Raw genomic sequence first — 15,761 nt, 5'->3', positions numbered from 1 at the left:
GCCTGATCATAAGCATAAAGAATAAGGTTCAGGTTTCAGGGCATTTAAGTGTAGATATTTCTCAAAGGGAACTGAAGTTATTGAACTAGTGACTAGAACTTAAGTACTAATGGTATTTGAATTGTTGGGACCAGTACACATATATGAGTCAGTTAGATTAGCTACCAGGGGTGAGGGTGGGGGTTCCCATAACATACAGAATCTTTCTCTACTTCTTACAAGGGCGATTTCTTCTCTCTCCTTTCCCCACCAAAAATTTGACCAGTAATATATGTGGTAGTTCACATATAAAAATCAAAATTAGATTCCTAAGTAGTATACTTTTTCATTTCTTAGAAGTTTTCTTTGTTTATCTTAGTGAAAATGACTGCATTTGATGGGTTTTCATTTTTCTTTTAGGCTCAGTTTATGAACCTCTTAAAAGCATTAATCTTCCGAGACCTGATAATGCAACTCTGTGGGATAAATTGGATCATTATTACAGAATTGGTAAGCAAAACAGGGTGAAGAAAACATGTCCTTACATAGTTATGATTAGTATTTATTCTGCCTTATATTGCGTATATTATGTGCATGATGGTATTCTCTCATTTGGATGTTGGGGTAGTTTCATTGCTTAGGCAGCTATATATTCCAATTGCATATTGATAGTGGGACTATAAAAGAACTCTAGCAAGTCATCTGTCCCTTAAATAATTTTAAAACTGTCACCAATGTCCTCTGTGTCCTTTTAGCCCTCCTAATTATTACCAGATTTGAGATCTAGAGTGTTTCTTGATTACTGCTTACATAAAGATTTTGTAGAAGTATTCCTTACTCATTTACCTATACATGGTTCCTAAGCAGTCCTAAGCCTTTTATATCTATTTCTAATTCACAAATAATAATCTCAGGTTATTATTACAAATAACAGGTCACTATTTTATTTGTTGTTGTTTTGTTTTGCCAAGAGCAGCCTGGAAGATTTTGTTTTTTAATATGAGGAATCAACTTTGAGATACGTATGCATGGGACTCTTCTTTGTTCATCAGAGTGTAAGCTAGAAAAGCCTGTTAATTTTTGCCATTTTGTTTCTTGTGCCATTTACATGGTATTATATGGCAAATAATATAAAATTTAATTTATTTATTCCCCCTAAGATAAGAATTTTTTTGTTATTTGTGTTAACTCCAGGTAAAACCTTAATTCATCTTATTTTGCTGACAATTCTGAAATATATTCTTATGTAGCCCTTTTATTATCATTGTAGTCATAACTAGATAAAAAAAATTTAGTACCTTTTTAAAGAAATGTCAGTTGTTTACTTTAGACTGTAAGGAGTAATTCTTTACTCTGGGAAAAATGATAAATACCCTGGTATTCTGAAAAAGATGGTAATGATAACATCAATTTTGTCTGAGAAAAAGAGATTTATTTTTTTAATCTTTTGGAAGGAGCAGAGTGCTTTAGACCTTTTAAAAAAAACTATCCTAAAAGAAGTTGACAATGTTAATCTAGATTAGAGTAATTTAATGTATTTTGTGGAAAACATAATTAGGAATAAAGTGGCTTTTAGGAAATGTAGTTTTGGTGGGTATATTTTTATATTTTAGGACTCTTGTATAAAAGGTAGTAAAACATTAATTTCAGACTTCTTTTATTTAAGTAAAATTTTCTCCAAATATTTATTACTTGTTTTCATGTCATATAAGGATGGGATTTGGTTTGAAATGTTAAACATGTCTCTAGCCTGTATAATACGATATGTAAAGTAAAACAAATACATTCCTCTGAACACCAGACAAGTTAGTCATCAGGGGAAAACAAGATTTGGGTTTCTCTAGCAGTTGAGTTGGCTTTGGATTTAGTGACTAATAGCACTCTTTGTTGTATATTTGCTTTGTTGAACTTATTGTTCAAAATGTACTTACTTTTTATTGATTATTTTTTCTTGTACCTATTGCCTTACAACAATTACTGACATTAGGTAGGATATGCTAAAAGCTTTTGTTTTTTTAATTTAATTTAATTGATTTATTTGAGAGAACATGTGAGAAAGGAGAAGGGGTGGTGGGAGAGGGAGAAGCAGATTCCCCACTGAGCAGGGACCCTGGGATCATTACCTGAGCTAAAGGCAGACCCTTTACCAACTGAGCCATCTAGAGGGCCCAGCTAAAAGCTTTTTAATTGCTAATTAGCTGAGTCCTTTCCTCAGACGTGGAAACACCCTTCCTTCAGGGTGGATTCCCACTTAAGCTGGAATGACTTAAATGAAGAGTTTCTGCATCCTAAAAAGTTGCATATTATAGTTAAGTTTAGGAACACCACCATTGTCAGAAGTAGGATGAAGAACTGAAGATTAAGATCTTCAGCGCAACGAAAATGGATGGCTGTATAATTCACTTTTTTCTTGTGTTCCATTCCAGTCAAGTCAACATTGCTACTGTATCAAAGTCCAACCACAGGTCTCTTTCCCACTAAAACATGTGGAGATGATCAGAAGGCAAAAATCCAGGACAGTCTGTATTGTGCTGCTGGGGCCTGGGCTTTGGCTCTTGCATACAGGTAAGCTGGTGTGTGCTCTTCTAGTAACTTTATGTTTGCATAATAGGGTTTTGTTGGCCTAAGACAGACTGGGCAGCTATGTTTTTGCTCTGCTGCTCATTCACTATGTGATCTATGACTGCTCACATCTCTTTTTAGGCCTCTAAACATTTCAGTTTTCCTAAGGATTTACACAAGACTAGTTCTAACATTTTATGACTGTCACCAAAATTTTTTTATCTCAAGGTTTTTAAATAATCATTCTTCTTTGGCAGAATGAGCTTCTCATTCTCCTTGAGTTGGTTGGTTTCAGAGGGACTTGATGGCTGATCAAATTTTGCAAATTATAAAACTGGGGCTCAGGCAGTTAACAGATTTATCCAAAGTTACATAACCAATTAATGATTGAGCAGATCAAAGCCCCCCCCCCATCCTACCCCACCTGACCCCAGTTTAGTGTTTTTTCCCCCTGCAGTTTGTTTGTGGTATCACTTATTAAATCAAGGTGTGTGTAATAATTATTTTATAAAGTAAACAAAAAAATCCCTTCAAACTACAAAATATCTTCTTTATTTTGTTATATATGGAAAATATCCAACATGTGTCCTGACTTATAGTTCTATAGTAATACATTTTAACCATTACTAAGATTAGGTTTCTGAATATTAATTTTCTGAAGTGAGACAAAAAAATACTACAGTTAGAAAATTGTATCTTTAACATGAACATGATTTCTCTGTCTTAAATTATTGATGTGTTGCATTTGTAAAAGAAAATTAAATACTGAGATTATATGAAACAGTCACCTTTAGCACACTGGTTTGCTTATATACAGGCATTTCTTTACATACTGTGTGAGCACAGTTTAGCTTCATTGAAGGTCATGGTCTTAAGAGTATAAAGAGCACCAGTAGTACCTTAACCAAGTGGTCAAGCTAATAATGGGACAATAGGTGCTTCACTGTGACATAGTGGTGAGTGGATATCATGAATGTTGACTTCTTACCAAAATGATAAAACAAATCTACCTGTAAATAAACAGACAAAGCCATATTGTGGCTACTTATAAGACAACTTGCCTAGACTCTTAAAAAATGTAACTATCATAGAAGTTACATACATATCATATGTATGAATATAACTAGAGTAAAATTGACTTAAAAAAGATATGACAACCAGGAAGATGGCAGAGTAGAAGGATCCTGAGGTCACTTTGTCCCACAGACATTCCAAGATAACGGTCACATCAATGTAACTAACTCTAAAAATGACCTGATGACTGACAGAACAGACTTTTACACAGTTAATTGTAGAGAGGAGGCCACATCCAAAAGAGTGGGAGGGGCAGAGACATGGTTGGGAGCCAAATCCCCTGTGAGACTAACTACAAAGGAGAGGGGTACCATGAGCCCAGAGAAGTCAGAGGATCAGACTCCCCACCAGGCACCCCAGGCACAAGGCACACACTGGGAAGGTGAATCCCTATTACACTGAGCTTTGAAAACCAGTGGGGCTTAACATCAATAGTTTTTACAATCAACAGGGTTTAATTCTTTAAAAATTCCTAATTTTGTTTTGAAAGAGCTGGAGGGTGATAGGAAACCTTGTTCCTGCCTTTAAAAAGCCAACATAAGGAGTAATGTGGTTGGGGGACCTCTGGGTGGCTCAGCGGTTGAGTGTCTGCGGTTGAGTGTCTGCCTTTGGCTCAGGGTGTGATCCTGGGATTCCGGGACTGAGTCCCACATAAGGCTCCCTGCATGGAGCCTGCTTTCCCCTCTACCTGTGTCTCTGCCTCTCTCTGTCTCTGTCTCTCATGAATAAATAAATAAAATCTTAAAAAAAAAAAGTAATGTGGTCGACATACAGCATAGGAGGAAGAGTTTGAAAAGTGTGTGGGGTCTTCATAAAGGAGATTTATTTATTATTATCAGAACAGGTATTAGAGGAGGAGGGATCTTTAGGAGACTTCTCCAAGAACAAAAGAGGTGGCAGGTGACATTTCTTTCCCCCTACACAGCCTAGAAAGCAAGACAGTTGCAGAATTAGCACAAACACTCTCCACTTATCTTGTTGGCACCAAGGGCCCTGCTCTTGTGTTCTCCTGGGGATCTATCCCATTCAACCAGCTCCATTCAGCAAGCATGTCTCCAAAGCATCTCCTGTGCCAACACACTTTGCATGTATTCCTGGCAGGGATTGGCATTATTTTACAGTGACTCCTTTCCTATGGAGTGGAGAAGATAACCACATAACCTAGTGAGTCCATAGTTCCAGCAGCTGAACTTTATAGCTAGCCATGCAGAGACAGTACCTTACCAATCGGTGTGACTGCAACCATGGCAGTCAGACTAGGGCCAGGCATCTGGTTTGACTGCCAGCCCCAACCACTAATGACAACTTGTCAGAGGATAGGAAAGGAGACCACTCTGTATGTCAGTGCAGTCAGCCCCAGCAAGTAGACTGAAGGCAGGCATCTGATCTGATTGATGATACTACTCAAATACAACTCTGATCCCCCCCCCCCCCCCCCCCCCCCCCCCGCAAACTGGCTTCTTAACGATATGGAGGTAAAACCCTACTTGGTACATCAACAACAGGCAAAGTGGGCCATTGCAGCCAATAGGACTGAAGGCAAATACGACTCAGCCATAATACTAGGGTGTATGCAACCCACATAGGAGACACCTTTAAATAAAGCATCTGATTTTGGTGAATAGGGGGCATTGTACTATAGGGCATGACAAAACATCTTCATAAGGCCACTATTTTTAAGAACAGGAGATGTACCTGACTTTTCTAATACATAGAACAAACAGAATTAGACAAAATTAGGAGCAAGAGAAATATGACCCAAATGAAAGAACAGAACAAAATCACAACAAAAAAGCTAAATGAAATGGAAATAAGCAGTATGTCTGATAAAGAATTTAATGTAATGGTCATAAAGATCCTCACTGGACTTGAGAAAAGAGTGGAGGATTTCAGTGAGGCCTTCAACCAAAAGAAGATGTAAAAAAGAACTAGTCAGAAATGAATAATTTGAATAATTGAGACAAAAAATACACCAAGAGAAATCAATAGATTAGAGGAGGCAGAAGAATGGATTAGCAACCTGGAATATAGGGTAAAGGAAAGCAATGTGGTTGAACAGAAAAAAGTATAATAAAAAATGAGAATTAAGAGATTTCAGCAACACAATCAGCTGTAATAATGTTCACATTATAGGGATACTAGGAGGAGAAAAGAGAGAGAAGGGGCAGAAAATTTATTTGAAGAAATAAGACCAAAATCTCCCCAAATCTGGGGAAGGAAACACATCCAGGTTCAGAAATGAAAAAGAGCCCCCAGTGAAATTAACCTGAGGAGTTCCACACCAAGCTACATAATTAAATTGGCAAAAATTAGTGACAGAGAATTTCAAAGATAGCAAGAAAAAATAATAACAGAAATAAAGGAAACCTTATAAGGGTATTAGCTGATTTTTCAAAAGAAATTTTACAGGACAGAGGGATATATTCAAAGTATTGAAAGGAAAAGCCTGCAACCAAGAATACTTTACCCAATAAAGTTATAATTTAGTATACAAGGAGAGTTTACAGAAAAAAGTTAACGGAGTTTATCACCACTATACCAGCTTTCTAAGAGTAGTTAAGGGAATTCTTTGAATGGAGAGAAAAGGCGATAGTCAAGAGTAAGAAAATTATGAAAGGAAAAGAATTCACAGAAAAATGCAAACATAATAAAAGCAGATTACTTATTAAACTAGTATCAAGGTTGAAGGAAGAAAACAGTAAAATTAATTATATCTATAAAAATCAAAGGATTCACAAAATAAAAGAATATAATTTATGACATCATATATATAAAATGTGGGGAGGAGGGAGTAAAAATTTAGTGCTTTTCAAATGAGTTCAAGCATAAGTGACCATCAACTTAATATAGACTTGTATGCATAGGATGTTGTATATGAACCCAATGGTAACCATAAATCAAAAACTTATAATTGATACACAGAAAATAAAGAGGAAGAAATCCAAGCATAAAACTAAAGAGCATGAAGAGTAGAAAGGAACAGAGGAGAACTATTAAAACAAGCATAAGACAAGTAACAAAATGGTGATAAGTACATATCTGTCAATAAATTACTTTAAATGTAATTGTACTAAATGCTCCCATCAAAAGACATAGTGTGACTGAATAGATAAAAAAGCAGGACCATCATCTATATGCTACCTACAAAAGACTCACATCAGAACCAAAGACACATGTAAATTGAAAGTGTAGGAATGGAAAAACAGTTATCATGCAAATTGAAGCAAAAAAAAGCTCAGATAGCAATACTTGTATCAGACAAAATAGACTTTAAAACAAAGTCTTTAACAAGAGAAAAGGGTACATTGTAATGATAATAATACACTAACAAGAGGGTATAATAATTGTAATTATTAATGCACCCAATTTGGGAGCACCTAAAATACATAAAGCAACTATTTTTTTTTTTTTTTTAATTTATGATAGTCACAGAGAGAGAGAGGCAAAGACACAGGCAGAGGGAGAAGCAGGCTCCATGCACCGGGAGCCCGACGTGGGATTCGATCTCAGGTCTCCAGGATCGCGCCCTGGGCCAAAGGCAGGCGCCAAACCGCTGCGCCACCCAGGGATCCCCATAAAGCAACTATTAACAGACAAAAATTAACTGACAGGAATACAATAATAGTGGGGGACTTTAATACCCCACTTACATCAATGGATAGATAAATTGGACAGGAAGTCAACAAGGAAACAGTGGCCTTGGATGACACAATGGATCAGATGGACCTAACATATATTCAGAATATTCCACCCAAAATAAGTAGAATACACATTCCTTTCAACTGCACATGGAATAGTCTCCAGGAGACTTAGGTCACCAAAGAAGTCTCTATAGATTCAAAAAGACTGAAATAATATGCATCTATTATAACCCAAACAGTATGAAACTAGAATGTAATCATAAAAACAAAGTTTGGAATGGGCACAAATACACGGAGACTAAATAACATGCTGCTAAACAATGAATGTGTCAACAAATAAAAAACTACATGCAGGCAAATGAATATGAAAACATGAGATGTCTGGGTGGCTCAATCAGTTAAGCATCTGACTCTTGTTTTCAACTCAGGTCCTGAATCAGGGTTGTGAGATCAAGTCCTGTATTGGGCTCTGCACCCAGTATGGTGTTTGCTTAAGATTCTCTCTCTGTCTCCTTCTACCCCTCCTGTTTGTGCTCTCTCTTTCTCTCTGTCTCTCAAATAAATGAATAAATCTTAAAAAGAAAAGAAAAGGAAAAAAAAAAAACACAATGATCCAGAATTTGGGGGATAAAGCAAAACCTGTTTTAAGAGGGGCCATTATAGCAATGCAGACCTCCTTCAAGAAAAATTTATCTTACAACCAAAAGATCTAGTAAACGAAGAATGAGCAATGCCAGTAGAAGAAAGGTAATAGTAAAGATTAGAATAGAAATAAATAAAATAGAGACAAAAAAAGATTAATGAGGTGATTCTTTGTAAATCTCAACAAAGTAATTACACCTTTAGCCAGGACCAAAAAAAAGACTCAAAACCAGAAAACTGGAAATGAGGGAGTAATAACAACCAATACCACAGAAAAAGCATCAATAATTATTAGGGAAATGAAAATTAAAACCACAGTAAAATAACACTTTATACCTCTCAAAATGGCTAAAATAAGAAACACCAGAAATTACAAGTATTACAGAGAATGGAGATAAAAGAACTCTTGTGCACTGTTGATGGGAATAAAATTGGTACAGCCACTGAAAAAACACTATGAAGGTTCTTCAAAAATGTAAAATAGAATTACCATATCATTCAGTAATTCTTCTACTTTCTATTTACCCAAAGAATATGACAACACTAATTCAACAAGATTTATGCACCCCAATGTTTGTTGTAACATTATTGACAATGCCATAGATACAAAACCATTGTTTCCGTACCTAGAAATGTTCCAAGTGTCCATTCATTGGTGAATGGATAAGGAAAATGTGGATGTCACACAAACACACACACAGAGGAATATTACTTAGACATAAAAAAGAATGAAATCTTTCTATTAACAGCAACATGGAGGGATGTAGGGGGTATAATGCCAAGAAAAATAAGTCAGAGAAAGACACATTCCATATGGTTTTGCTCATGGAATTTAAGAAAACAAATGAACAAAAGAAAAAAGAAGCAAACAAAAAAGCATACTTTTAAATGCAGAGAACAAACTGGTGGTTGCTAGATGGGTGGAATAGATAAAGGAGATCCAGAGTACACTTTTCTTGATGAGCACTAACTAACATTTGTTGTTGAATCATTATATTGTATACCTGAAACTAATGTAACACTATGTTAATTATACTTCATCTAAAAAAAGGGAAAAATCTAAAATGTTAAATCACTCAACAGAAAATAAACATGACACTAAATTCCAATACTTGATTGGATCATAAATTAGAAATAAATTCTGGGATGCCTGGGTGGCTCAGCGGTTAAGCGTCTGCCTTTGGCTCAGGGCATATTCCTTGGGTCCAGGGATTGAGTCCTGCATTGGGCTCCCAGCATGGAGCCTGCTTCTCCCTCTGCCTATGTCTGTGTCTCTGTCTCTCTCTGTGTCTCTCATGAATAAATAAAATATTTAAAAAAATAAATCCTAAAAGTTATATTTTGGGTATGATTGGACAAATTTGTTATAGCATATATATTAGATAATTTAGTAACAATATTAAATTCCTTGGATGTAATAATAATATTATAGGTATGTAGGTGAATGTCCTTGTTTTTAAGATATTTTTCTATAGTCCTGAACATTTCCTAAATAAAATTTTGGGGGAATAGGGAATATTGCTTTAAAAAATAGAAGTGTATATGACTTTCCTCAGAAAGCTTTAAACATTTGATAGAGAATTTCACATCCTTTCTTTGTGGGCACACTGTGTATATACCAACTCCCTGGATAATTTGTTTTCTTTTGTATATAAAGCATTACATTTTTTATATTACTAGCAAGGAAATTGTTTCCCTTTTGGAGAATTGCAGGGGTACTTAGAATTATTAAAGTCCTTTTTACTTTTTTTTTTTAAAGATTTTATTTATTCATGATAGTCACACAGAGAGAGAGAGAGAGAGAGAGAGGCAGAGACACAGGCAGAGGGAGAAGCAGGCTCCATATAGGGAGCCCGACGTGGGACTCGATCCCGGGTCTCCAGGATCGCACCCTGGGCCAAAGGCAGGCGCCAAACCGCTGCGCCACCCAGGGATCCCAAAGTCCTTTTTTACTTTTGCAATATTAGGTTGTGATGATTTGTTTAGAGAATTTCCATGTAAAATTAATAGAAGATTTGTTTCCAATTCTACTTGTTTCTTTTTTTTTTTTTTTAAGATTTTATTTATTTATTCATGAGAGACACAGACAGAGAGAGAAGCAGAGACACAGGTAGAGGGAAAAGCAGGCTCCACGCAGGGAGCCTGATGTGGGACTCCATCCTGGGTCTCCAGGATCACACCCTGGGCTGAAGGCGGCACTAAACCGCTGAGCCACTCTGGCTGCCCTCTAGTTCTACTTGTTAATGGCAATGAAGTCATACAGAAGATTACATTAGGAAGAATTCCTGGGATCCCTGGGTGGCGCAAGGGTTTGGCGCCTGCCTTTGGCCCAGGGCGCGATCCTGGAGACCCGGGATCGAATCCCACATCGGGCTTCCGGTGCATGGAGCCTGCTTCTCCCTCTGCCTGTGTCTCTGCCTCTCTCTCTTTCTCTCTCTGTGACTATCATAAATAAATAAACATTTAAAAAAAAAAAAAAAAAGGAAGAATTCCTGAAAAATTAAGCTGTCAATATTTTCTCTTTAGAAACTTATATGTATTTCTGTTAATGAATGTATGATATAAAATTATTAATTTTTAAAAATTGTGAGTAATTTGATTATTCTCATTGCATTAGTTCTCAGTCTTATTAACAATCTCATGAAACCTCATACCTGTTTGGATTTGTGTATGTGTACTGAGGGCTTAAAAAGATTTTATGCACATTTATATTTTATACTCATGTAAGAGTATAATTTGGTGTTATTTACTTAATTAGATAGTTTATTATTAGAAACAGTGAGGTGATTTCTTTGCAAAAATACACTTTGAAATAGTTTTTTTTGAATATAGTATTATGGTTGCACTTTATTTTAGAGGAGGGAATAAAAACTAGTATGTTTGACTTTTTATTTTTTATTTTTTAAAATATTTTATTTATTTGACAGAGAGAGAGAGAGCATGTGTTGAGGGAGGGGGAGAAGGAGAAACAGACTCCCTGCTAAGCAGAGAGCCCTATGTGGGGCTTGATTCCATGACCCTGAGATCATGACCTGAACTGAAGGCAGAGGCTTAACTGACTCAGCCACCCAGTGGCCCTATGTTTGACTTTTTGCTTGTTTGTTTGTTTGTTTATTTTTAAAGATTTTATTTATTTATTCATGAGAGACATGCAGAGAGAGAGAGAGGCAGAGATATAGGTAGAGGGAGAAGCGGGCTCCGCACAGGGAGCCTAATGTGGGACTCAATCCTGGATTCCGGGGTCAAGCCCTGAGACGGAGGCAGACGCTCAACCACTGAGCCACCCAGGTGTCCCTTAAAGTATCATTTATATGGGTGCCTGGGTGGTGCAGTCGGTTAAGTGTCTGACTGTTGGGTTTAGCTTGGGTCATTATCTCAGGGTCCTGTGATTGAGCCCTGTGTCTAGCTCTGCACTTAGTATGGAGTCTGCTTGGGATTCTCTTTTCCTTTCCTTTTCTACTTATGTGTGCTCTCTCTCTCTCTCAAAATAAATAAAATTTTAAAAAATTAAAATATAGTAAAATATCATATGTCATGTTGCAGTTCTCAATGTACTGCTGTTTAAAATTAAATTATATATAACTATATATTATAACTAATATAATTATTTTATTATATAGTTATAATTAATTTCATTATGTATACTTATTTTTGTTTACATGGCTCAGTTTAAAACTTTCTGAACCTACTCAATTACACAAAATCTGTTAAATGAATCTTGATTCTATACTTTATGCTATTTTAAAAGGTATTATGTAATGTTTTTTCATTTTTTGTTTCTAATGATTTCTAGTGAAAAAAATGACTTTACATTAGGCTTAAAATATGGAATTTAGTTCTTTTTTATATTTGAGAGGAGTGATTTTTTGAAGAGTATTGACTTCAAAGAGTATGTGTAGATGGTCTAAATGTGTGTGTGTGTGTGTGTGTGTGTGTGTATATATATATATATGAAAAATGAGAATACACAGCCAACATTGAGGATATACCTTTGAAGCACTATCCAAGAGAGAGAGAGAGGTAGACTTCTGCATGAAATCAGCATATTTCCTCCCAGTTATCAGATTTATAGCTGTTTTAGGAGTTGAGAATAATAGGTGGCCCTAGTTACTGTTGGTAAACAATCAGATCATATGACAATTTCTACCAAACAGTATTGATTTTATTTTCCTTTAAGCTTGCTTGTAGGGACATAATGCACTAACAATAGGATTCAAATGTTCAGTTTCTTCACTGGATATATATTTATAAGTATAAAATTCTAGTTCAGATATAATTGCAGGATTTGATATATTAGAAATATCTCAACACTCATACATAGCTTGTAATCAGTAAATGCACAGATTAAAGTTCTTTCATTTATTCAGTCAAAGTGTTCTTTAGATCATATTAAAACTTGAGTTTACACCCACAGAGCTTGTTAAAGAGGTAGAATATTACCAGAGCCTGGTGGAAAATGTAGGAATTATTTTGGATCATCAGATTCACTTTAAATCTTTGAAAAGGTAATAAAATATAGATTGGTGGCCTAAATGTTTTTACTCACATGCAACTATTCTTTTACTCTCTCAGAAGAGAAATACTCTTCTGGTTTCTATTTTATTTGCAGAAGAATTGAGAAATAAGAGAACTTCATTAAAATAGAACTTTATAGTGGATGATTTATTCTGAAATATTTTGTTTTGGTTAAATGCTTATTGAAATTAGGGGCAGAGAATTATTTTAAAGACAATTTTAGAAGTACTTCATTTTTTTTTGTTTTTGTTTTTGCTTTTGTTTTTAGATGAAGTAGGAGTTGGAAACAAATTTGAACTCATTTAACCCAAAGCGTACTGTTTCCTTCATGTATTAATGCCTGGTCCATTGTTACCTATGCCATAATTTGCCTCTATTAAAACACTGGTGGGGATCCCTGGGTGGCTTAGCAGTTTAGTGCCTGCCTTCAGCCCCAGGCATGATCCTGGAGTCCCAGGATTGAGTCCCACATTGGGCTCCCTGCATGGAGCCTGCTTCTCCCTCTGCCTGTGTCTCTGCCTCTCTCTCTCTCTCTCTGTGTCTCTCATGAATAAATAAATAAAATCTTTAAAAAAAAAAACACTTGTGTAGGACATTAGACAAAAAAATACAGCATAGAGCAAAATCATGGTAGTTTTATTGTAGTTCCTGCATATGAAGGGAGGAATAATGTTCTGATGACAACTTGCTTTTGTCTGACATTGACAATGCTATGTTAAAATGATCATTATTCCTTCTAACCCCTGGTATATGAGATCTGCAGTTGGAAGAGGAGATAATTGTAATATGCTTTTTAAGGAGACTGGTGATGCTTTTTATCAAGTGAGGATGATTGCCAGATATTTTTGTTAAGATTTAGTGAAATAATGAATAAGTTCCTTTGATTTGCAATAGTGGGTAACTCTCATTACCTTTTGATCCATGGTAAAAAAAAGGAACTTAAGAACAGAAGAACATCTTAACTTCACTTAATAGTTAGATGTTAGCTGTTTTTTTCTTTTTAAAAACAAATAGTATAAACAGTGGACGATTGATTTTAAACTAAGACCCAAGAATGCAAAACTGTACCCACCCACATACATCATGTATCATACTGGATGTGTATTTATTTGAAGGCGTCCTTGACTAAAGTGCCCACCCTGACATTATTAAACATATGGCAGAACAAAGAAGGCATGTGTCTACTTCAATCTGTGTTTCTTTGAATCCAAATGGCCATTGCATAAAGGGATTGATAACTAAAAATTGCCTTTATTCTGTAACAGCAAATTAAAAAAAAAAATCTTTGGTAGATTTTTTCCAATATAGAATATCCCTTAAAGTTTTAGCCAAGTCAATGTAGAAATATTGTATGCTATTTTTGAAGCAATTGGCTTACTTACTTAAAAGAAGGATAAATCAACACAAATTTCATCATAGGATTTTTTTTTTTTATTGCAGCATTTCTACATCTGCTGGGAAAATGGAGTTTCACTGTTACAGAATTAGTAGATGTCGCCAGAACATAGGATTAGTCAGATAGTTAAATACTTAATTACCGAAAGCTCTGCTTCCTTTTCAAATGCATTTCCAATTTATTTCATGAGTTATCTCTCTCACCCAGGCGCATTGATGATGACAAGGGAAGAACCCATGAGCTGGAGCACTCTGCTATAAAATGTATGAGAGGAATTCTCTACTGCTATATGCGTCAGGCCGATAAGGTAAAACACTAGTGTGGACTGGAATTCTCACATCATTCTGAAGGATTAATTTAACCAGTATAGCAGTAGTATCTTCTGAAGAAGAATGTACTTTCAAAAGGTAAAGCCATATCCTGGGGCTGTCTAGATGGGTTAAAACAGCCTCTGCCTTCCCAGCCCAGGGTTTGAAATACTGAAATTGAAGAAACATCTTAAGCATGAGGTGATTGAGAATTGTTATTTAGGCTTGAATTTGTTTGTATTTTGTATTTGGTGTTTGCTTGATAAAGACTCAGTTTCTCAGGAACCTTAAAATATCTATAATTCTAACAAATATTATATTACTTAAGGAAATCCTTATCAAAATTCCTTTTGCTCATGTGATTGTCCTAGCTTAAGTGAACTTCAGTTTAAAAATACTTCATCAAAAAAAAAAAAAAATACTTCATCATTTACATGTAGAGAGGACAGGAATTAATGGCTTAGAAAATAGCATATTTTATAGGGTTATTGTGGAAATTAAAATAATATAGTCAGTAATTATTATTATTAAAATAATATACATAATAAATACTGTAAAGTTCTATACAAATATAATGTGATATTTCTCCTACTTAACTACGTCTCTGTGTCACCAGGTTCTAATATATTTATTCATATACATTAGTGAGTGTATCATAGTTCCCTAAGACTACCCTCAGGTTCGATGATTCATGGGCAAAGATGCACATCACTAATTATGCAGTCAGTTCTGATCAATTAACATTTTTGTAGGTTTTTATCCTGTGATTATTACATTAAGTTTTTGTGACTGCACATTTTCTTCTTAAGATCTGTATCTGAAGTCGAAGCTAAAAAAATTATATTCTGCCAGTAGAATGTGGTAACAAGAAAATGTTAGTTGGCAGAAAAAGTAAATTTGCTCACCCAATGATAATAAAAATATATAACAAACCTGTAGTTGTCTACTAAGATTTCACTTTGCAAATCATTATAAAGGTTTTTCAGTGGTTAAAATAATGTCATATTGGTATACTTGAATTAAACTAGTATGTCATATATTTTAAAGTAATTATGATTAAATTTTTTTCCTAAGTGTGAATAATTTACTGTTATTTTACATTTATCATTTCATGAATGCCTAATGCCTGTGAATTAACTTTACTCTCAAGGAAACATTGTGAGAGCCATGGATTTCATGTTTACTAAACAAGCTGACAGATTGAAATTAGTTTTGTTTATCAAAAGGAAAGGAAATGATGATACAAAAAGTTCCTTGTGGCTTATTTAACCAGTCTTCACAATTTTTTTTAATTTAAATTTTGTTAGTTAACATACAATTTTTTTAAATTTAAATTTTGTTAGTTAACATACTGTGCAGTATTGGTTTCTGGAGTGTAATTCAGTGATTCATCACTTATATACAATACTAAGTGCTCATCACAACTTGTGCCCTCCTTAATACTCATCATGCTTCTAGCCCATCCCCACCTGCCTTCCTCCATCAATCCTCAGTTTGTTCTTTGTCATTAAGAGTCACTTATGGCTTGTTTCCCCTCTCTCCTTTATTCTTTTTCCCTTTTCCATATGCTCATCTGTTTTTTTCTTAAATTCCACATGAATGAAATCATATGGTATTTGTCTTTTTCTGACTAGTCTTCTCAAT

At 35.1% G+C, this 15,761-nt stretch overlaps 1 protein-coding gene across 3 annotated transcripts in view; it reads left to right on the top strand.

Moving 5' to 3' along the window:
- PHKB (phosphorylase kinase regulatory subunit beta) overlaps nucleotides 1-15,761 on the top strand; it is a 216,254-nt gene that overhangs the window by 37,470 nt on the left and 163,023 nt on the right. For all 3 annotated transcript variants that reach the window (XM_038531132.1, XM_038531133.1, XM_038531131.1), the window contains exons 3-5: nucleotides 400-489; nucleotides 2,406-2,544; nucleotides 14,017-14,116. In XM_038531132.1, coding sequence (XP_038387060.1) covers nucleotides 400-489; nucleotides 2,406-2,544; nucleotides 14,017-14,116 — 329 coding nt within the window. The remainder of the gene's footprint in view (nucleotides 1-399; nucleotides 490-2,405; nucleotides 2,545-14,016; nucleotides 14,117-15,761) is intronic.

Source organism: Canis lupus, chromosome 2 (genome assembly GCF_011100685.1).
Source record: "Canis lupus familiaris isolate Mischka breed German Shepherd chromosome 2, alternate assembly UU_Cfam_GSD_1.0, whole genome shotgun sequence".
NCBI lineage: Eukaryota > Metazoa > Chordata > Mammalia > Carnivora > Canidae > Canis > Canis lupus.
The sequence above is the reverse complement of the archived record's forward strand: the minus strand, read 5'-3'. Positions and strand labels throughout refer to the sequence as shown.